This window comes from Cyanistes caeruleus, unplaced genomic scaffold (assembly GCF_971803275.1).
Source record: "Cyanistes caeruleus unplaced genomic scaffold, bCyaCae1.hap1.1 HAP1_SCAFFOLD_87, whole genome shotgun sequence".
Taxonomy (NCBI): domain Eukaryota; kingdom Metazoa; phylum Chordata; class Aves; order Passeriformes; family Paridae; genus Cyanistes; species Cyanistes caeruleus.
In genome coordinates this window covers 874386-897256 of record NW_028255892.1, presented here as the reverse complement: position 1 = coordinate 897256, position 22871 = coordinate 874386, and the positions used below count along the sequence as shown (strand labels likewise).

The 22871-nt window shown below is 47.5% G+C and overlaps 2 protein-coding genes across 2 annotated transcripts in view; one reads left to right on the top strand and one right to left on the bottom strand.

The window, feature by feature from the left end:
* The window catches only part of LOC111942164 (uncharacterized), a 360854-nt gene that overhangs the window by 320549 nt on the left and 17434 nt on the right, over window positions 1-22871 (top strand). The gene's annotated exons all lie outside the window — the stretch shown is intronic.
* On the bottom strand, window positions 8089-22354 carry LOC147646684 (uncharacterized). The gene is made up of 15 exons (XM_086873097.1): window positions 21501-22354; window positions 19803-19840; window positions 19228-19359; window positions 17609-17743; window positions 16992-17336; window positions 16456-16545; window positions 15885-16056; window positions 14351-14414; window positions 13606-13654; window positions 13115-13227; window positions 12405-12522; window positions 11621-11720; window positions 10959-11155; window positions 9471-9608; window positions 8089-8354 (listed from the first exon to the last, which is right to left on the bottom strand). The coding sequence occupies exons 1-15, from the start codon at window positions 21775-21777 to the stop codon at window positions 8253-8255; spliced, it is 2070 nt and encodes a 689-aa protein (XP_086729223.1). The 5' UTR covers window positions 21778-22354; the 3' UTR covers window positions 8089-8252.

The following is a 22871-nucleotide window of genomic DNA, read 5'->3' as shown; positions in this document are numbered from 1 at the left end:
GTCTGGTCAGATGGACAGGTGACCTTTTTGAACCTGCCAACAAAACACAGACACTTCTCCCCTTGAAGTTTATGAATTACACTAATCAAAATGCTTTTAGGATATCAATCTCCCCCGATTTCTTAAAAAAAAAATAAAAATGAGATGTACTTCTGTTATAAACATCAACACAAACCCATATACACAAGGATTAAGAACCTATAACAGTTAAAAATCAATTAAATCTTAAACATTATTAATAAGATATGTAATATAAAACTACTATTAATTACTAAAACACTGCACCAGCATCCCATAGTTAGCAAACAAACAGAAAGAAAAAAAAATCAGTGAAGGATTGGATAACCACCTCCGGAAATGATTCTCCAAGCCCACTTCAAAATTGATCCAGCTGCCATATTAACAGGGTCAAATTGCTGAGTCAAAAAGTGACTCAAATACTGATTTGGTACAGAAAACATCTGGATCTGTTGGCAAACATTCTGTCCAGGTAAAGTCAAGGCTTGGCCAGGGCCTGGCTTTAAACTGGAAAGATGCCTCTTAACTCATTTCTAAAACAAGGTTCTCAATAGTAGCAGCTAGGAGATGCTTACAGCACAGCAAACTGTTAAAATGCATTTGTACAAAGCAAATGATCAGAAGCCTCAGGTACCAGACCAATTAAACCATGCAGCAGTTGGTTTAATCTGAAGCCTCTCCCATGGCAGCTGTGCCTCAGCAATGGTACATCTTCTTAAAATTCTGGAAACACTGAAAAATAAGAAAGCTATAACAAACAAAAACTGCAGAGATTGTAACAACCAATAGAACTCCCGATGAAGTCAAGGGTGTCACAGACTGCATTCACTTCTATCCACAAGCAGGTGTTCATCAGTGTTCTGTCACAGCTGTTTCAGTTGTGGCTATCTTCATCTCTCTAGGAAAATAACTATACTTTGCAGTTTAGACAAGTGTCTCCAATAAGACATAAAACAATTTAAATTAAACAATATTTAAACCTAACAATAATTATTTATGGCAAAAGGAAGTAACAAATTTAACCTTAAAAGAATATCTAAGTTAGAAAACTTAACTTAAAAACATTCAAGCCTAAACATAATAAAACTTGACTTCGCTTAATTCTATTAACACTTAATCTATATTAAATAAAAACATACCTTAAATCTTATTCTGTTACTACAAAGGCAGCTAAAAGTTTGATATATACCTTCTAAACACAATATAACAGTAACATGGATTCACTATAAAGATTATAAAAACATAACAAATACATCACAATTCTATGTCATCTAGCTTTGAGAATAACTCACAATAACTGCAAATGGTACTAAAAATACTCATTCAAAACAGGAATTTGCCTAGTATATGTTCAAATTGGTTAGGATTTTAAAGTGCAGTTTTTCTTGAGAAAAACCACAACAACACAGGATTTGGCCAAGTTGCCATTCAGCTTTTGTAGCACTTTTCAGAAACATTAAGTCTAATTCTTAAACTAAAATCTAAAATCCAAATTAGTATATATGCAGTTATATGTATTTTATATAACAAAAGGACTCACATTGAAATTACCTTATTAAAATTGTGGAAAAAACAAGCAAATGGGTAATATATACTTTAACTTAACTTTGTCTTGTACAGGTAAGTTCTCTTAACTAATTATTTTTTAAACCACAAATCTCTTTTGTAGATAAGATTAATGGAAGGTTTTCTTAGAAGCTGTAAATCATACCATATTTAACCTTAGGTTTTAAAACTAATTATTGCAAGGTAACTTCTTTAATATTCACCTTAAACACCTTTTTTTTGAAAAGGGACCTATTTAAACTTTCAAAGATTCACAATAATTTCTCCAGGAAAACTTTAAAAAACTCCAATTGCATAAATTCATTATTACTTAAACCACAAAATTAACTCTAAAAGGGTATATAAAAACATTTAAAAAACCCATGAACCATGACTTTTTATCAAACTGGGTACTATCCCAGTGCTTTTTCTTAGAGAGGGAGCAGGGGGGTGGACTGCCTGCCCTGCTGCTGCTCTCTGCTGCTGTTGTCTTTCTTCACATTCTCCACATACTCTCGCAGGAAAAAACCCCAAAAACCTCACAAAGTTAACTTTAACACATACAGTTGTTTCTCTCAATCTCTCTTGTTCACTGATAGAGGAAAAAAGGGGCACAATTTTTACAAAAGCAGGCAATGTTACACAAAAAGTCTCTCACGGCCAGGTGCTAACAACGGTGACCATTGCAGCTTATCAACTTCTAATTACAGTGATGAATTTCAAACTAGATACCATATAGTTTGTGATTTTTTGGCTATTTTGTCACTTTTTGAAGCTGTCTGAGCCACCTGTTCCTGCTCAGCGGTTTCTGTAATTGTTCAGTGTGGCCTTGGAACTTTTTCTGCACTGCTTCTGCCCCGGGGGTGCCCCCGCTCTCTGCGCACACCTCGGTGCTTTCCCCCATGTCCCCCTGGTTCGGGTGGAAACCAATCTAAATTTGGATTCTTTTCTTCCAGGGTAGCAAAGTTGGAACTTAAATATGATTGTAGTGTTAAGAGTGACTCCAAAAGTGAAGCAAATAGTTCAGGATATATCACATCCTGCCGTAACTGAACAGATTCTGTTCGTTGTTTCAGTGTTTGCTCTGGAATTTCTTTCTCATTATTTCCTTCTCTCTGACTCTCCCTCCCTCTTTCCATGGGCAGCATAGATAGGAGTGTTTGCCCAGCAGTGGGAGGTAAAGGAATGAGCATACCCATAAGCAAGAAGTCCAGGGAGCTCCTTGCGCAAATCAAAACCCTTAAGCTGTGGCTTTTCTAAAAAGCAGGTAAATAAATCATGTGCTGCTTGCCTTTCCATCTTACCGTCAGCGCTGTTGCAGCCCTACAAGGTTCGGCAGCACGTTACGGCCAGGACTCTCCTCTGAGGTCGCCTGGGGCGCGGCACCGTTGCTTTTCGCCGTCCTTGCTGCGGAGGACCCGTCCCCTGTCGCCGACTCCCGTGGCCTTCGCTTTTTAATGTCCCAAAGGTCCCAAAGGTCCCAAGGGTCCCATTTGTTCGGGCGCCATTTGATGAGTTCGGCGGGAGACAAGCAGCACTCAATATGAATGATCAGCAAGTCTCCTTTATTGGCAACTCCAAACTCCCTATATAACATCAATAATTAGGCTCACACCTAGTGCAAAAGCAAGCTCATTATTGGGTATTTTGTTTAAGGACAACTCCACCTAGTTCCACATTCTTGTGGTTGTCCATCTGTGCTGAATCCACATTCTTCTGATCACAGTGTCCTGTTCTCAGTTCACAGTTATCACTAAGGTCTTTCTGACATTGCAACATCTCATACCAACTACACTCTACTGTTGTTTAATTCTTTCTCAGCTAATTGCTGCATGGGAACACGACCTCTGTTAGCTAGCCACTCTTCCACACTGCTGAGCTTCGGGAGCCTCCCGGGAAGCACCAGCCCTCCCCAGCCCACCCTTGGTAGCACTTTTTCTTTTCTCTCTGCTGACGATTTTATCCCCAAAACTGCCGTGGGAACGTTGTAACCAAGCACATCCTCCGGCGCTGCACTTTCCTCCTGTGAATTCCCTGTGCAGGGAATGTGGCTGTGCTTTTCCCTGCTCTGTTCACTGACAAACAAACCTGAGCCCGTGGGACAGTCAGAGCTCCTTCATGCAATGAAATCAGGTTGTGTTTCTCATGGCATGTTCTGGAGGAGCTTTTCTTGGTGTGTCTTGTGCTGCTGGAAATGACACAAGAGCCAGGAGGGAACAGAAGCTGCTGCTGCCCGCTGGCTCAGGGCCAGGGAACCAAGTTGTGCTCCCGGGCAGTTGGGCCCTGCTGGAAGCAGAGCCGCGTTTCCCTTGAGCAGCTGAAGCTTGTGACAGCTCCAAACAGGAAACCTCAGCAGAAAACTCTTCCTCCAAACTCAGCTGCTTTCCCTCCTGCAGCTGTTTGGGAAAGAGCCTCAAAGCACAGACTCTGCTGGGAGCCATTGGTGCATTTCCTCCCTCCCGGCAGCAGCAGCTCCTGAGCCCTTCATGGGCTCCTGGCCCTTCCCAAACCCTTCAGCTCCCTTGGAACTCTCAGCAGTCACTAACACAGGTATTTCGTTAATATTTAAGCTGCATGTAAACTTGTCTTTTTCTCTCCTCTCTATCTTTTTAATCTCCTCTTTATCTCCTTTAATCCCGTCAGCACCAGTAGGATGGGGATGGAGTCTTGGGGTGGGTGTGGGATGAACTGAGGATCCAGCAGAGAAGGGCAAGGCAGAGGGGAGAGGACTCAGCCAACCCTTCTCCTGCTCTCTCCTCCCCCAGGCTCCAGCTAAAGCAAGTCAGACTGGAAAGGATCCCACAAATGCTGTGTTCTCCTCCCTCTGAGCTTGGCTGGGGATCCTCAGCTTCAGCCTGGTGCAGTGGCTGAGATTCGCTAATTTGATTTTTTGGCTAATGCACTAAATAATGTGGTGGGTTTAGCGCTGGCTGAAATCTCCAGGGCACTTACTCATTTCTCACTGTGAGATATGGATTAGGAGAAGGGAAAACCAGGCTTAAAACTTAGAAGGAATAAAAAACTTTATTAACAGGACTATAAGAATGAGAAACCAGAATAAAACTTACAGAATGCCTTTCCTCTCCTGAATAACTTTTTTTTTTTTTTTTTTTTTTTTAACTGACAGCATAGAGATAGAACTTCGGATGTTAAAACAGTATTAATTACACAAGAGTTTTTTTATTAGTTTTTGTAGGGAGAGGAGTCTTTTCTTATTGTATCATGAAGACTTTTTTACAAGAAACAGGTTTTTTGTGGTTTTTCATTTTTACAAATAGCAGGCATCTGGGAAAAAAATTTTCTATTGTGACATTTTTCTCATTTTTACAGCCCTCCTAGAGGTGTGTCTATGGGTTATGAATTCATGGGGTGTTATTTTAAGGATGAGTTGTTTGAAGGCAGATGTTTTCTTCATTTGTTTTTCTGATCATCTTTGGAAACAGAAGTTTTCTACTTCTCTCCCTGGGGGCAATGGGCATGTTATTGTTTTTATTTATTTTCTGTTCAAGCTTTTCATGGGATTACAGTTATTTTAACATTTGTTTCATTAATGGATGCTTTTGTTTAGATTTACAGTTTTAATACTTTATTTTATACTTTTTTTCATGAAGTAAATTAGATATTTTAGTATATCAATGATTGTCTCTATAGTCTTACTAAATGATTATTTTGGTTTCAATTGCCATTTTTTCATTTATTTTCTATCTGAGGTTTGGCCTTTTTTTTTACTGACTTGGATGTTTTTATGTTGTTTTTTTGTGTGTTATTATTCTGTCCTTTTCTGTCCCTGGAGAGATGAACAAGGTTTGTAGGTCTCATGTCTGTATTGAAAGGGTTAATATCTTGCCCAGGCTCATAATCTTCCTAGTGTTCCAAATAAATAGGTACTGTGAGGGATACATATCACAGGTGAGCACCCACTGCACAATCTGCTTTGGATTAAATCCCATCTCCGTCTTCATCAGCTCACAGTCACTGTGACACTATTCCTGCATGGAAGGAACAGGCTGGGATGGCCCTTTCTGCTTTTGGTCCTTTTATTGGCAAATGAAATATTCTATTTGAAAACCTTCAAACCCTGGAGTTTCTTTGTATTTCCACCTGAAAATGCTGCCAGTTGAGGTTCCCAAGTGTGTGGTACGTGTTTGTGTGCACAGAGCAAAGGTGTCAGCCTGTGTGCGTGGCCCGGGTGTCTGTCAATGTCCATTGAAGCAGACGGCTGGACGGGGGCTCTGCCCGCCCTGCGCTGCTCCGGGGCTGGGGCTGGGCTGGCAGAGGCTGCAGAGCGCTCTGAGAGGCACAGCCTCAGCCCCGGCCGGCATCTTGTGCACGGCGGCACAGCCTCAGCCCCGGCCGCCATCTTGTGCACGGTGGCACAGCCTCAGCCCCGGCCGCCATCTTGTGCACGGCGGCACAGCCTCAGCCCCGGCCGCCATCTTGTGCACGGTGACACAGCCTCAGCCCCGGCCGGCATCTTGTGCACGGTGGCACAGCCTCAGCCCCGGCCGCCATCTTGTGCACGGTGGCACAGCCTCAGCCCCGGCCGCCATCTTGTGCACGGTGGCACAGCCTCAGCCCCGGCCGCCATCTTGTGCATGGTGGCACAGCCTCAGCCCCGGCCGCCATCTTGTGCATGGTGGCACAGCCTCAGCCCCGGCCGCCATCTTTTGCATGGTGGCAGCTCTGAGGGCTGTGCGAGGGATGCTCTTCCCCAGCGCTGTTTCGCGTCCTTTCCTTTCCCAGGATGGCATTTGGAAATGTTTCTTTGGCCCTATCAATACACAGCTCACTGTCTTACTCACTTCATGCCTGGAAGGTTCTAAGAAGACCATGAAAAGCATAGCGTGATTATGATGCACAAATAATAGTCAAGAAAACAGTACTCCATCGTGTAGGGCCTACAGAGCAGGGATTCGTTTATTCAACACCAGGAGTGAGGGGGAAGCTCCACCACAAACTCACTTGTCCATTCTTTGCACAGGACAAGCTTTTAAACTTTTTAAACTTAATGGGCACATTCTACTTTCCTAAGCTTCATATTTTCTAATTCCATGATGGTGGAAGCCCTTGCAGCAGGGCTCTGCATGAGGTAGTTGTCAGCCTCCTGGTGTCATTTTGGATGAAGGCTCAGGAGCTACCTAAATTCAAAAGGCCTTTTTGTTACACTTCAACACTTTCCTTTTCTCGGAATTCAACACAAACTTATAGTCAGTAAGTTCTGCAAGTTCTCTTGCTGTGTGAGGCCACATTGTGTCTTTCATTCAGCAATTCATGAAGAAAACACAAATTGCCTACTGAGACCCTTCTGCTCCCTCCCAAATCACTACTCAAGAAGAAGCCTCAGGCACATGCCCATAGTCCCTCTCTGCCAGCAGCTCCGAGCTGCATTGCACAGTGCTTGCTGTGCCCCAGAGAGCACCAAGCAGGCTGGCCTGGTGCCCCTGAATATTTCTGCAAAGCCCTCTGCATTTCACACCTTTGCTGTGGCTCAGTGCAGAGCTCCAGGATTGCAGGCGCTTGGTCCCAGAGCTGTGTGAGGCAGTGGCTCGTGCAGATGTGCCCTGACTTGCTGTCAGTGCCTCACGCTGGCCTCGGTTCCCCTGGCAGAAATGCCGTGCCTGAAGGACACTGCCCTGTGCTGGAGCCTGCGGAGCAGCCCGGCTCCCTCCCCCTGTGCCCAGAGTGCTGCACACACTGCTGACCATTGCCAGGAGTTCCAGGGCAGGCGGCAGAAGAGCAGCAATGGTCAGGCAGGGCAGCAGCCCTGGGCTGCTCTTTGCCTTTCTCTCCTCCTGTGCAGACTCCAGACAGCCCATGGCACCAGTGTGTGCTGTGCCCAGCACGGCGCCGCTTCCCCTCAGGAGCAGCCAGCTGCCAGCTTGGCTCTGAGAGCGGAGGATTTGCCTGGTGCCAGCAAGAGGCAGCCAGGGCCAGGCTGCTGCCTCTTGCAGCTCCAAGGGCCTCCTTCCAGCCTGCCTGTGCCGAGGCTCAGGCTTCTCCGGGCTCTGCCAGGGCTCTGCTGGGGCTCCAGCCTGGCCAAGGCCGGGCCCGCTCTCACCTCACAGTCGCTGACAGCTCTGCACCACACGAGACCTTGCACAGCACCCTCACTGCTCTTTCTGCTTTCTCTCTTCAGCCAGACTCTCCTCCAGCCAAAGAGATTTCTCTTAGGGATAAAAATCCAAGTGGCAGGAAGCCAAATACTCTCGAATCACATGTGCACAGCCTGCATCTGCACAGGATGTTTGCGTTGCACCGCTCCTCCTTTGGTTTTTCCTGCAAATGCCATTGCTGTTTCTGCCTCAAATAGAAATGTCACAGCATTCTGGCAAAACTTGGCCAATTGGCCATATTCCAAAGGCAGTGTGGTCTGGAGAGGATGAATGAAGAGGAGCCTTCCCCCCTTACAAACTGTACCAAAGAAGCCATCAGTGTCACTTTTCACCTCTAAGAAAAAACTGACAATTCAGAAGGAAATGTTGAGCTTTCTCACAGGGTCAGAAGGAGAGAAATGTTCCAAAGGAGTTGAGATTTTAGAAATTTTATTTAAAATCCTACTCTACAATCCTACACTACAAACCTACACTACCATCCTGCACTACAATCCTACTCTATAATCCTACTCTACAATCCTACTCTGCAATCCTACTCTATAATCCTACTCTAAGTTGGTCATGGAGAAGACAGTTCTAAATTAATTGTTGCATTCCTGCCTCCTCCTTCCACTTCTTCACAGCAACGATGAGAGGTGCCAGGCTGGACCCAGGCATGGCCGATGTTATAAATTGATGCTGCAGAAAGGAAAAGAAAACAACAAGAAAGCATGATTTTCCAAGCTAAGAGCTTCAAAGGCAGAGGAATACTTTTTAAATGAAAAGGGGATTGAGTCAGAGTAGGTCAGGAGCATGGGGCAAGAGTGGCACAGGTTGCCCCAAGAGCTGGTAGGAGGCCCATCCCTGGAAATATCTGAGGTGTGAGTATCCTGATCTCTTGAAAGATGTCCCTGCTCATTGCAGGACACAGACTAGGTGACCTTTCCATGTCCCTGTGTGTTAGTTTGAGATGAATTGACATTTAGGGAAAGAAGTAAGAAACCCCGCACGGAAGTGATTTCTTTGAGAGAAGCTGCTGGGAGCTTCCTCTGTGCCTGAGACAGGCCAATGGCTGGCTAGTTCTGAGAACTGACAACATTTTGCACCATTTAGAAATGAGATGTGCCTGTGTGATGATGCACATTTTGAAAACCACCAGCCCGGGCACTGGCCCTCTTTGCTTCCGGAGCCCGAAGGTAACGGAGCTCTGCTGAGGCCGGCCCTGCTCGCCCACGGCCTGTGCTCCTGGGGGAGGCCGGGCCAGAGCCCAGCGGCTCCCGGGCGGGGGATGGAGGCTGCGGGACCCCGGCCCCAGGCTGGGCCAGGCCACGGCTGCTGACATCTTGCCCACACTAAACCCTCTCCCCGGCGTACAGCGACGGCTCCAGGCCGAGCCTCCCCTCCCAGCAGCTCCCGGGCAGAGAGAGGGGCCCAGCACAGCCTGAAATCCAACACCGTGACTGCCATGACCTGGCTAAGATTGAACCCTTTCACTGCACAGATGAGACCTTTCTTTTTCTTGTGGGCCTGATAATAAAATTTGTTATTCCTTTGAAGTTTGAAGCCTGTTTTGCCCTTCTCCTAATCCATAGCTCCCAGCAAGAAATGAGTAAGTGCCCTGGTGATTTTAGCCAGCGCTAAAACCCAGCACTCCCTGCCAGCCCAGCCCAGTCTAGGATTGCTCCCCACTGTCAGCTGAACAGCACCAAGGTTGGAAGGGAGGAGGATGGGGGCTCATCTGATGCCTTGGATTTCAGTGGAGGAGGAGCCCATCCCTGGGACACTGTTTCACCTGCAGCCCTTTTGGCATTTTACCTGCAGCAGCTCCTTGGCAGACCAGCGCTGCGCCTCGCCTTTCTGCAGGCAGCAGCTCAGGAAGTCACGCAGCAAAGGCGAGAATTGCTCGGGCTGCCGCAGCTGTGGGCTCCCTTCTGTGGCTATGTGGAATTTAGCCTGGAGAAAAAGGAAACACAAGGCTCCACCTGCTTCTTTCCCATCTGGAACTGCTCTCCCAGAGCCCATTGTTCCAGCTCCACTCTGCAGTGGCAGTTTTTGCCCTGGCAGAGAGGCAGAGATTACTTTCCCGTAGCATTTGGATGACGACTTTCCTGTATCATGAAAAAACCCAAGCCCCAAAGCCACAGCTTTGCCAACATCCAGCAGATCTTGCCTTGGCAGCTGATTTCATTGCCTGCTCTAGTTAGGGGCAACTACATCAGCAAATACATGTTTCCTTCTCGGAGGATTCCCAGCAGCTTGGCAGCCTTTTTGGAAGAGGGATTTTGCTATTCTAACTAACTCTACTATTTCCAAGGATTCTTACATGAAAAGAATCTCTGCAGTGCTTGTTGGTCCCTTAAGCACAGCTGCCATAAAACAAAACTCATCAGGCTTTTTGTCCTGTTCTTGAAAATGATGGTAATTGGAAGAAAAGAAAGGAAATGCAGCAGGTGTTCCTCAGGGAAGGAAACAAACCTTTGGAATCTCATTTTCAACACAGACACATTAAGATGCCTCCACAAATGTATTGGGTTGAAAATGCCTGTTTGGGCACACAGGAGCCACCTGCAGCTCTGTCTCTCAGCACTCTGAAAATTTCAGGTTCCTTTATGTGGCAAAAGGAAAATATTCATGGTGAAATCAGAAGTGTCATCCCTGTGGTAACCCTGTGCTCGTTGGATTCTCAAGTCAATGCATTAACGCTGTGCCCATCCCAGAAGGTGCCAGGAAACAAACAGGAGGTTTTGGCAGGCTCTCCCCGTCACCAGGCTCCAGCTTGGTGATATGGAGAAAGTGGCTTGGGTTAGGAAAGAAGGTGGTCACTGAGTGTCTCAGCAGCACTGCACAAGAAGCAGAAGAGACTCTGGCTTTACAGCCTCATCTCCAGGTTTCAGGCAAGTTTCCCTGTGAGAAGAATGGGGCTGCACCTCTTCTCTCAAAAGCACTGTTTTAGAAACTTGGTTTGGTTTGAGTTTCCTTGCTTCATTTCTGGAAAGATAACAGCAGCTCTGAGATGCTTGTTTCCTATTCCTGGGGCCATCTACACAGCCAAAAGAGCTGGAACGACTTCTAAGGCAAAGCAAAATGCTGCCTGAGAATGGAGATGGTTTGGGCGAGGTAAGGCTTGAGTTCCCCCAGTGCTGCAACCAAAGCTCCAGCAGATGCTGATGTGCTGCAGGGCCATTTGTAGAAGGGGCCTTGGTGGAAGTACTTCCAGCAGATGGCCATGGGATTTTGTGCAGTGAGCAGAGAACACGGGACAGGTGAGAAAGACAGCGGGATCAGAGAGTATTTGCTCCTTACCGATCGAGCAGTGAAACTGTCATAAGGAGTTTTTTGTTCGGCCATTTCAATTGCCACAATTCCAAAAGACCACACGTCCACTTTGGGGCCATATGGTTGACGCTTCACCACTTCAGGTGCCATCCACCAAGGAGTCCCGGTCACCGAGCACCGCTGATTTTGCTCAGGGGTGAGCTGAGCAGAAAGGCCAAAATCAGCTGAGGAGAAAGCAAAATACTCTTTTAATTTTAATACTCTCAATTAGGAAACCAAGCCAAAGAATTCAGCGGTGGAAGTTTGAGAATGTGCAGTTGAATTTCCTGGACAACACTCCCTGCTCTCTTTCCTTAGGGCTTTAGCCAAGGAAATATGAATTGGCTACTTCAAACATCCCCCCATTTTTTACACTTCCTCCAGCAGTGCCTTTTGTTCCCCTGAAGGTTTAGATTGTAGCTCCCTCCCTCTGGAAGGAACACACACAGACACACACAGAGCAATAGCACTCTGGGCTGCTTGTGGCTCCTTGTCATAGCTGTGTGCACCCTGCAACTGTGCCTTCAGCCCACAGCAGGGGGGGACCCCTGCACTGCCAGCAGCAGCATTTTTGGGGAGCTGGCAGTCACTGAAAGCAGCCCCACACCCCCCATTCCTGGAAGGCTGAAGCTGAGCAAGAATACACTGACCCAGCTTGACAGAGCCGTCGGTTCTGAGAAGGATGTTGTTGCTCTTGACATCTCGATGGATCACGTGGTTGGAGTGAAGAAAATCCAGTCCTTGCAGGCACTGAGAGAGAAAAGAGAACCAGGGGGGCAAAAAGTAGTGCTGTGAGTTCATCGCACAAGAAAGGAAACAGCTGTGGAAGGTTCCCTTTGCAGGGGAATGGGGAGGAATGGCAGAACACAGCGCCATTGAGAGCAAGAGCCTGCTGCTCCAACAGGAGCAGAGCAGAACCTTTCTCAGGAAAGGCATGTCAGCTTTTGAAAGAGCACCAGCAACTGCTGTTGTAGACTGTCCCCTGCAAAGCAGCCAGGGTGACTGCAGCTGCAGTGCATGTGCTCAGAAGCAAACAGCATTTGGGCTGCACTGCTATCCTTTTCAGCTGAGGACTAAAAGAAATTAGTCTCTTTTTTTCTTTCCTGTTTGTTTCAAATCCTGCCAGCACACCTTTGCTTTAGAGACAAGGAATGTAGTGCAGACAGGCAAAAGTTTAGCTAGGCAAGGTGGAGAACTGCAAATGCCAATGCAAGAGACAGAGATAGAATACAAGAGCAGGGGATAAGAGGACAGGAAGTGAGTCCAGTGAGTGTAGGGGCACTGGCAGACAGTTCCCTTGAGATGCTCTTGCTTGCCCATAGCCTAGCAGCAGCACAGAAACCAAGCCTGGCCCATGAAATCACTCCTGTTCTGAGCCCCTGTTTCCCAGACAATGCAGCTCAAGGCCTTGGAAGCACAGATGGGATCCCTGACCTCCCGACTGACAGCTGCAATCTCTCCTTCAGACATTTGAATCTCATCGATGAGATCTCTCAGAGTGCCTCCGTCCATGTACTCCATCACCAGCCAGAGTTCCTCATGCACAAGGTAGCTGAAAAAAGGAAACAAGGCCATGCAGGTGAACATGCACGCCTAGGTTGGTTTTTTGCTTGAGTCTTGTTTCTGGGTCCCTTGGAGACAAGGGCAGAAGTAAAGGCATAGACATTGCCTCTAGGCTGTGCAGTGTTTGCAGTCTGTGCTGTCTCAAGGAGAAAGGCAGTTTAGGAAGAGCCCAGATAAAAAACCTGTCATGCATGGCATTTCTGGAAATAAGCACCTAGTCTTCCTGACATGCACAGCAATGGAAAAGAGGGGCAACAATGCAAGGGCAATCCTCTCTTGGATGGTTCATCAGCATTTAAGAAACTTGAAAAACTGAGTCCCAAAGAACTGTGGAGGCAATGAACTTACAAGGTATTGAATTCTTAAGATAGGGCTGATGCAGGTTTTTGAACAATTTTCAGTCTGCATTTGCCAGGGTGGATTCATGCAGACAAAATGCAGTCTCTTCCCATCCATTGGAGATAAGTAGAGAAATAATCATTAACAGCTCTATTTCCTGCCACTGACCAAAGTGGGTTTTTAAGCTCTCATGCTTGTAGTATGTAAACAAACATTCAAGGGATAGGACCGTGACCACTCACCTGGCTAAGTAATTCACGATCCTGGGACTCCTATTACTCTCCATGATCCTGATTTCATTCATGGTTAGTATCTTCCTACTCATTCCTTGCACATTTATTTTCTTTATGGCCACCTCAAATGACATTGAAAAGGAGTAATTTGAGAAAATTGGTAGCATGAGACCACAACACACATGGAGCAAGTGATTTTGGAATGGCACAGCCAAGCTGTGCCCAAGTGCCTTGTGATTAGACCTCATCACTGGAGTAATTAGGGAGTGACATTGCAACAGCCCATTTCTCTGCTCCCTTGGGGGTCAGTTACAGGACATGTGGCCACTGGCGATTTGCCTTGTCCACAAAGCCTGTTCCAAGTGCAATTTGCAGGCTGGCTCCAGTCTGTGCTTCTTGTGCCTTTTCAGCACAGCTCTACTCAAAGCTCCAGCCACAGCTGTCAGCAGTGGGGAAAGGCTTGGAGAGCAGCAGAGGCTGCAGGGGCTGTTGCCATTTACCTCTCCTCCTGTTGCAATGTCAAGTGCTCTGGAAACCTCTCCAAAACCCCTAGAAACAAAACAGCAGCAAAGAAAGGAGAAGCCATTTAGATCTTGCACTGAAAGCCAGTCCAGACAGGAGAGCTCTGCTGTAAATGCCTAAAAGCTGCAGGTTGCAGGAGGGGTGTGCCAGAAGGCAGATGATGCATTTTCCCCTCAAGTGCCTGGGCACTGGGCCTGTTCCTGAAGCCTTGGGCTTTACTGCCTCAGCTCCAAAAGGCAGCTTATTCCTTCATCTCGGCTATCAGCTTCTAAACTGTGCAATTCTAATCCTGAGCACGGAGTATTTCCTTTAGCAAACTCTTGGAGAGAAATGTTCCTGAGAACTGTTATCTGACAGCTCTCATTGGGGGTAGGTTGTGCTTTCAGGCAAGCAAGATTCTTCTCCTTTCATTAGTGTGGCCAGATGATTTGGAGACATCCAAAAATGTGAAGGAAATGAACCCTGAGCTGTCCCACACTTGAGAGACAAGCAGATTTCCCAGGTTCTGTTCCTTGCTGCAGGCAAGACCTTGGCAGCATGGAGATGTCTTTGACAATGCCTTCTGAGCACACTTGACAAATTCTGGCCAGTACTGAGAGATGGGGCAGACTAAGCCCGCTGTCTAAACATGTGGACAACTTGTCTGACTTCCCACTTGATGGATATTCCCCCAGGGAAACACCTGGCCCGTGGCTGTGTAGAAGTGACTGTGGTTGGACTCACCCGCTGCCAAGACTTTCCAGTTCGATGTATTTTGTGACGGGATTTTCCTTGTTCACCATTCTCCCTGAGGGAAACAAAATGCAAGATGCTGACTTTCAGGCAGAGATCCCAACTTGCAGGAGATGCCAAAGGCAGCCCCGCTGTCTGAGGCTCTGAACCCTCTGTGGTCAGCTGGGCAGCAAGCACAGCAGCAACAAGACAGGCAGTTGTGCAGTACAAATGGGCAGCAGAGAGACTGATTTTGTCCAGTCCTTGGAAGGAAATGAAGCGCAGAGAGCACAGCAGGGCACAGCACAAGGCTGGCAAAGGCCAAGCATGAGCACTGACAAGCAATGGCAAGAAGACACAGCCAGCCTGAGCCCCTGACAAGCTGTGGCCCCCGTTCAGGACACAACAGCATTGCCTTGGAGATCAGACACAGCCAGGTGCAGATCAAGGCCCTTTTGTGTGCCAGCAGGTGAAGGTAGACACCAAATCAGCTGGGATCTTTTCTCAGCCCCACCAGGTCTTTTCTGAGAGCACAGCACTGGCAGCTGTTATGGGCAAGAAGCAGATTAAATGGGTTGTGCTGCAGAATCACAGAGGGCTTGATGTGTTTTCCCAGAGACTGATCTGAGCAGGGCTTGGGCCAATAGGTAGGATTCTAAGAGTCATGGGAATGGCTGGGAATCAGGGATGAAAAAGTGCCATGGATCTGAGGAATACACAGCACAGGGGCTGCAGGCTCGCTCCTGAGAAATGCCTGCAGTGCTGTTTTATCTGATCACACCACGTGGATGTGTCTCTTGGACACATCTTTATAAAAATAAAACTGGGATATTAATTACAGATTGTTATACAAATATCTGTTTCTTCATTGCGGGCCCAATGAAAACATCTCTTGCTCTCTGTTTCTGCTGTCACCTGATGTTCTTTCAAAGGAGTCCTCACTGACAAAAATACAGCATTCTCACAAAAACCTTGGAGATGTAGTAGAGGCAATAAGAACAGTCCTAAAAATGACACCAGTAAGACACCTGGGGCAGAACAGCTCTTTCAGGATGGAGAAAAAGCAAAAACCCCTAAATGCAAAACCAAACAAGGATAAAAACTGAAAACTAAAAATGGAACCACAACAAAAAGACAAAACCCCAAAACCAATCAATATCTCTGAAGTCTTTTGGTTCTGACAAGCGGTGGGAAGTCTGGAGTCTAAGGAGAATCTAGGAATCAAATATTCTGTTCAGTTTGGCCACTAGCACACAGAACTTGCAATGATAATTTGCTGGGCCACAGCCTTCTGCTGATCCAAGAACAATTCCTGCTTCTGCCTTTAGTGGCAAGGGAATGCCAGGCAAAGCCGAGCCAGTCCAAGCTGCCCTCAGAGGCAGCAGGAACAGCCAGAGCGCTCTCTCGCTGCCTCAGAGCACAGCAGTTCCTGTGGGGAGTCCTAAATGTCTCTGGGACACCAAAGTGAGGAGGATCATGTGCTACAGCTCTGCTGGCACGTGCACACAATACACTGTCCCTCAGACAAGAAATACACCAGACGTACTCAATTGCTCCACGAAGTCTCCCTGGCTCTCCTGGAGCTGAGCAGCAGATGTGTCACTGCTGGAAATGGACAAACTGCCCCGGCTCCACTGCTCAGCTTGGGCAACAAAGGCTCCTTTAGATGCTGCTGCTGCTGCTGCTGCAGCAGATTGAATGGAAGAGCCTGTGTAGATCTGCGAGAAGAAAGGAGTTTGTGTCAGGAAGCTGGCTGGCAGAGATTACCCCGAGTTCCCTTTTCAAATGCAAGCCCTTAGGAAGTTGCTGTTAGCCACATGCAAAGCTCATCAACTGGATTTTTTGGATGCCCACTTCTGGAACCAAATGGTCAAAACCCAAGGTTGGTTTTAATCAAGTCGATGGCCAGTTTCATATTCCATTTTCCTGGATTTTCTGAAGGATGACTGCAACAACGACCATTCCACTTCCTCCCATGGATCCCTTTCCCCCTCCAAGGGCTGCAGACACATTTGCAGCTCCTTGTTCTAATGTTGGAGCTCCTCCCCCTCAGTCCTCTTTTCCTGCACCATCTTCAGAAGGTGCTCAGCCTGCAGCACTTGTGCTTGGGACAGTACCTGTGCCTCCCGCCGACCTTGGGGCTCTTCATCAGCTGGCATTTGCTGGAAGCCTTCGCAGGCTGCCAGGTGAGATATCAACACGTCCACCTCAAGTCAAAGAGAACAAAGCAGTCAGAGACCACAGCTTGTCCCTGTGTGCCAAGGCTCATTGACTGTGAGCAAAGGGAAAGAGCAGCACAGCAGCAGATTCACCAAGGCATACAGACAGCTTGCAGCTTGTATTCCAAATCTGTCTGGGGGACTGTGTTCACTTGCAAAAAGCCCTGAAGAAACAAGGAGAGCAGGAGCAGGCCAGCAGGAATCCCTTGAGATGAGTGCTGGCAAAAGGGGCAAATGACTGGTGCCACTGTCCAGGGCAGCAGCTGAGATTGAGCACAGCAGGAAATGTCCTTCCAAGCAGCTGGGATAGACACTACAGCAGGATGGCACTGAGAGGCATCAGCCCAGCCCCCTGCTGCTCTGCAGAGGAAAGGCAAGAAGGGCAGAAAGCACCAGACTGCAGTGACTGCTGTGCCTATCGCTCTTTCACTCACTCGATTTTCTAGAGCCTCTTGGTGCTGAGCGAGGAGATCTAATTTCTCTTCGATGATTCTCCTTTCTTCCTCCAGCCTGTTCTCCCTTGCCCTGATCCTAGCCTCAGCTTCCTGCAGCTCTGCCAGAAGCTCCTCATCGGAGGCCTGTGAAGAACGACAGAGAGGAATTTCTGTGAGTGGAGTGTCTGCCACTCTTTCACTCACCTGGTTTTGTTGATTTCCTCTCTGCTGATGGAGTGTCATCTCCTCCTGGGTGTTTCTCCTGTCCTCCTCGTGCCTCCTCTTCACTGCCATGATGGCCCTCGGAGCTTCGGGCAGCTCTGCCTGGGGCTCTGCCTCGATGTTCTGTACACACAAATGGAGAGCAAGTGCCTGGGAGCTGCCATCAGGCTCAGCTTCTTCCTCAGTTTCAGCCTCAAAATCACACTCATTCAGTCACTTCTTTCTGCTTCCCTACCCACCTCTGCTTCCACTGTAACCTCCTGTCCCGCTGCTGATCTCTGCAGAGGCTCTTTGCTTTCAGGGCCTCTGGCACTCGTGGCCTGCTCAGTCCCAAGAGCTGCGTTTTATGCCCCTCTTCCTGCCCTTCACTCTGTCCCCTGCTGAGTCAGCCTTACCTGGCCATTCTCCAGTGGCTCTTCCACCTGCTGCCCCAGCTGCTCTTCCTGCTCTTGGGCTGGGAACAGCTCTCCCTCAGGCTGGCACGGCCGTCCTGATAAAACAATCTGCTCCTGCTCTTTCTCTAGAAGGACCTGCAGAGAAAGCAAGAGAAGATGGGCTTCAACTTCTCATCCAACATTTTTGTGGGCCAAGACTCAAAGACTGATGGGCTCCCACGTTCCCAAAGCTCTGTGCTGCTGCTCTCCTGCCTTGTTCTCTGCCCGTGGGGAAGCACAGATTCCAAAGTGACCCTGGCAGTGCAATCAGGGCCCATCTGGCACTGAATCTCCAACAGACTCTTGGGCAGCTGACAGGAAATGTGGGGCATTTCTCAAGGGCCTCCCTCCCCTTCTGCTGTGTCCTGCTTGTCTCTCCCTAGTGACTGACAGCCAGCCCTGTCCCACAGCTCCATCCTGGCTCTGCAGGGGCTTCCTGGGTGAGCTCAGCCCTTGGGAGAGACACTGCTGGAGTTCATGTTCTTTTCAGGCCTGCCCTGCCACTCCTGCCCCTCTGACATCTACACTCTTGTTAGAAATCCTGCTCATTCAGGAGACAAGGATGTGTGCAATTGGATCCTCTGCTGCAGCTCAGAGAGCCTCTATGGCCACCTCAGGATATGGAAGAGGACCAAGGTGTTTCTCCTCCCTCTTTTGTCAGCTGAGAATTCTGAGTGGCAGTGACAGAGATCCTCAAAAGGCCCCACCAACAAATTAATTGACACACCCCTAGGGATGCCAATGAAGGAAGCCATGGGTCATGTAATGCATGTATGACCAAAGTCACCAAAAACCACCTAAACCATGGAATTGTCCCACCTCACTAGGACAGGCAGAAATTTAGAGGTTAAACAGGGAGTGTCAGGACAGAAGAGGCAGGAGGAGGAAAACAGCTCTAAGGAGAAAAAACAACCATCTCTAAAGGGGTTCTTAGCAACACAAGACAGCACTCAAGGACTTGCAGCTTTGCCCCCACACTAGGCCCCAATGCAGTTTCCAAAGCTGCAGACTTCACCACAAAACGTATCAAGAGAAACTTGCCACTTGTGGATTTTGCCTCAGAAGAAGGGTTCAGAACTACACAGTTTGTTTCTTTGGCCACACAGGACAAGAATGGCCGGCCACAGCTTCATGGACAACACAATCATCTCCTTGCAGCTTATCAAAAGCCAAAAGACAGGTGGCCTAAAAGACTCTGCAGAAGTGAAGAATTACTCCAGAAAACTGCAGAACACTTCTCCAGGTCATCCTGAGGTTTCCAAAAAGGGACAGCAAACAAAGCAAGCCCTGTGAGCCCCAGAAATGCCGTGTGAGCCCTTGGCCATGGCTTGGCAGAAGCCAAGAGACAGAGCTTCCCTGAGCCAAGCAGCCAGCTGCTCACCCGCAGGCAGCAGCGCTTTGGGGCCTCAGCACGACGGCTCAAAGCCCAATTTCCAGCTGCCACGGGATGGGGGAATGGCTGGGTGCTGGCAGGACTCCAGCACTCAGCATCCTCAGCCAGCAACAGCAAGTGCTGGCTGCTCAGAAACTTGCAGCTCTGCCTTGCACTAAAGACAGCAGCACCCAGCACTGGCACTTACTGTCTGGGCATGGTCAGGCTGGGCTGTGACCACAGCTGGAGGCTCGTGCTCCTTTTGCTCATTTTGCTCCTCTTTGGCCTCTTCTCCAGGAGCAGAGGGAGCCACAGCAGAGTCTGCTCTTGCTTCTGGGCTCTGTGGACAGATGGTGGAGTTAGGGACAGGCAGCTCCCTATCATTTAGAACCTTATTTCTCTTCAGCTCGATTTCTACAACCAGCTCTACCAAGCACAAATCATCAGCTTTGATAGCAATGGGATTCTAAGTCACTCCAACTAAATTAAAATGGGTTAATTCAGCCAGGCTGCAAATAGTTCTGAATTAGAGAGTTCACCCTGGCTACTATCAGCAAGCAACGTTCTCTCTACAAAGCTGAGCTTTGAGTTCTTTTAAAGCTCTTCAATGGAAAATTAGGAAATAGCCAACAATGCCTTTGCTATTGCTGCTGTAAACATGGAAATGGATCTTCTTTCAGCCCACCCAGCTGGCCCTCTGCACTCTACTGCCACAGGCCAAGCTCACAGTTCCCTGCACAGTTCTGAAACACCAGGAGCATCAAATGTTCCTTTCTGACTCACCTCAGGATCGGCACCTCTGAACACACGGGTCAGATGACCTGCAGTGGGCAAGGAAAAGGAACCAAATTCTTTGAGAAAACTGGAGAGAACCGTGGCCTGTTTAGAGCAGCATCTGAGAAGATCTCCCAGTCTGCATTTTCAAAGGTGTCCTGCTTGACTGGTGTGGTTTAAAGCAGCAACTAAAAAATCACTAGAAAACTTACTTATTTCTTGCAGTGAGATATGGATTAGAACAAGAGCAAAACAGGCTTAAAACTTAAATGGAATAAAGAAAGTTTATTTACAAAAACTACAAGAATAAGAAACCAGAATAAAACTTCCAGAACAACCCTTTTCTCCCCCACTACCCAACCATTCCCTTGTTTACATGACAACATAGAGACAAAAAACTTTGGAACTTTGGTGTTTACAACAGTCCCAATTCCTGCTAGAGTCTTTTCATCAGTCTTTGTAGAGAAACAAAAGTCTTCTTCTGCTATCTATGGAGTTTCTCACAAGAAAACGATTTTTCTTCATAGCTTTCTATTTCTCTGATGCCAGCTGCCCAGAAATCTGCCATCAGTTGTCTCCTACCATTTCCCATCACTCTGAGGTGTGTTATGGGTCATGAGTCTAGGGATGTCATTTTTAAGAATGACTTATTCAAAGACAAAAGTTCTCTTTATCTGTTTTTCTGAGCCCCCCTGGAAACAGAAGTTTTCTCTTTTTGCTTCTTAAAAGCCACAAATCTTCAACTCTTACTTCTCCCCCTCTGTTCCAGCATCTCACAGTGTCACAACTACTTCATCATTTGCTCAAAATCCACACTTGGAAACACTCCATTCCTCCCAATATACTCTGTCATGAATTAAAGGAGTTTTTTTCAGAACACTACTGTCCATGCCCATAGCTTTAACAGAAAAATATTTCAGCTTATTAAAGCATCTCCTTATTTCTCTTCCCCCTCTAAAGTTAATTTGTTTCTTCACTCTCTTTGCTGGGTTGATGGTTGATCACTCCCTCTCTCTCTCTGGAAAAAAAGGATTAATCTGCATGTCTCATGCAGGCAGTAAAAGAGTTAAAATCTTGCTAAAGCTGCAGATGTTGATGGTGTCAGGTTTCAGTTCAGTGGCAGAAACTGCAAACCAAGTCAGGCCGGCCGGCTCCGTTTCTCCCCCCACCCCGCCCTCTGCAGCCTTGTCCGGCCTGGAGGGGGGGAGGAGGCCGAGACAGAGCCCTGTGACCTCGTCAGAAGCCAGAAACCAAAGAGAGCAAGAAATTCCTGGCCTCACATCTAAAGGTGGTGTTCATAGGTTGATCTCACTTCCCAATAGTTAAAACTGCTGCCAATTCTCACCCATGGCCAGGAATTAGTCAGGAGAAAAAACTCCCATCAGCCTCCAGCAGTTTCAACTTCCCGAGCTCTCAGAGCTATCTTAAAAGTAAAGTCACCCCAAGAGATTGAGCCAGCAAAGTGAGGAAATGACAGACTCTGCTGCCACAGGCTCTCCCGTGGAGGGAACAGAAGCCCTGCAAATGCTGCCCGCAGCCCCCTGGCTACAGACACCCCGTGTTTTGCTGAAGCTGTTGGCAGGAGCTTTACCAAACCAGGGGCATCCTCATGGTCTTTCTGTTTCAATAGCAACCCGGTCACTAAGAAAGAGCAGGGAGACCTACAAAAGCCAGCTCAGGTTCCAGCCAGGGAAAACCTCTACTTACGTGCCAGGTTGGTGAGGTAATAGCCGGCGTAGCCGATGCCATAAATGGTGCAAATGGCAGCAGCGAGCTGCTCCATCACTGTAGCACTGCTGTGCCAGTTTGCACACTCTGCTCCACCACGAAAACAAACAAGGTTCCTGTCAGTGTGCAGCTGCCCACTGACAAACGCCTCAAGCAGGAGGATGCTCCTGCACTGAGCAAGCCCAAGAGCTGCTCTGACCCTGAGGCCTTCCGTGCACCAAGGCAACCTTGGGATGTCACCACGACAAGGTGGCATCCATGCCCTGACATCACAAAGCCAATGCTCTGCGCTGCTCTGGGAACTGATGCAGAGCAACCCAACCTTCCCTACAGCAAACACAAAATTGCCTGGGAGCTTCTCCTCTGTCACAAAGTGTCACAAATCCTTTGCTGGGCTGTGGGAAATGACAGAAACTTCCACAGATACTGAAGGGTTTGATTTACAGCCTTGGAAGGAGCTTGGGTTCATGCAATGCTGAAGGTTCACAGACGTTGAGTCGAGAATTCATAAGCTTATGTTCCTATAGCTGTAAGTAAGAATATGCCAGAAGTAAATAAGAAACTGTATTGAGTGAGATGATGGAGAGTTTTCAACTGTAATTGTGTGATTTTATAGAGTAGGCTATGAATCTAAATATTATCCTAAGAAGCACATGTGTGTAGGTGAGCTAGCAGTCTATTGGGTGAAAAGCAGACACAGTGCAGCAGAACTTGGCAAAGGTGAAAGGTGATTAAGTAATAATAAACTCCATGTCAGCTGTCCATTGGGCCAAAATGTGATATATTGCTGTGTAACAAAGAAACTCATGACTACCTTTGAGCTATGGCCCACTTGTTACTCCTCCAAAATCTCATGCCTTCAGATTGAGACCTTTTCTGATATATTCCAGCAATAAATCGACTTAACAGCACCAGTGGTCCCACCGCTCATTATTTACAGCCTGACAATGAGCCAGACCTTGTTGTTCAAGAGATCCAAGAGTAACTCCAAGACTGCCCTGTGGAGAGAGAAAACAAAGAGAACTTGTCCTAAGAGAACAAAGATTGCTCCTCAGTCAAGGCAGGATGGATGGAACAGAGTTTCTAAAATGAAACAAGTAGCAGAAGCAGAGTAGTTTGCAGAAGAAATTGTTATACAAGCGCTTGTCCTAGGGGAATAAAACTGATGTTGCTAATAGGGAATTGATCATGGCTATTATTCGTTAGCAGCCATCTGAACATTTATACTATTGGCTACCCAGGCTCACACTATTCTAACCCAATAGGAAAAACAGCACAAAAGTGATGTACACTTGTAATAAATGTTTCCAGATATACCACCCCTGGGGACCGTGCATCGTTCATGCGCTG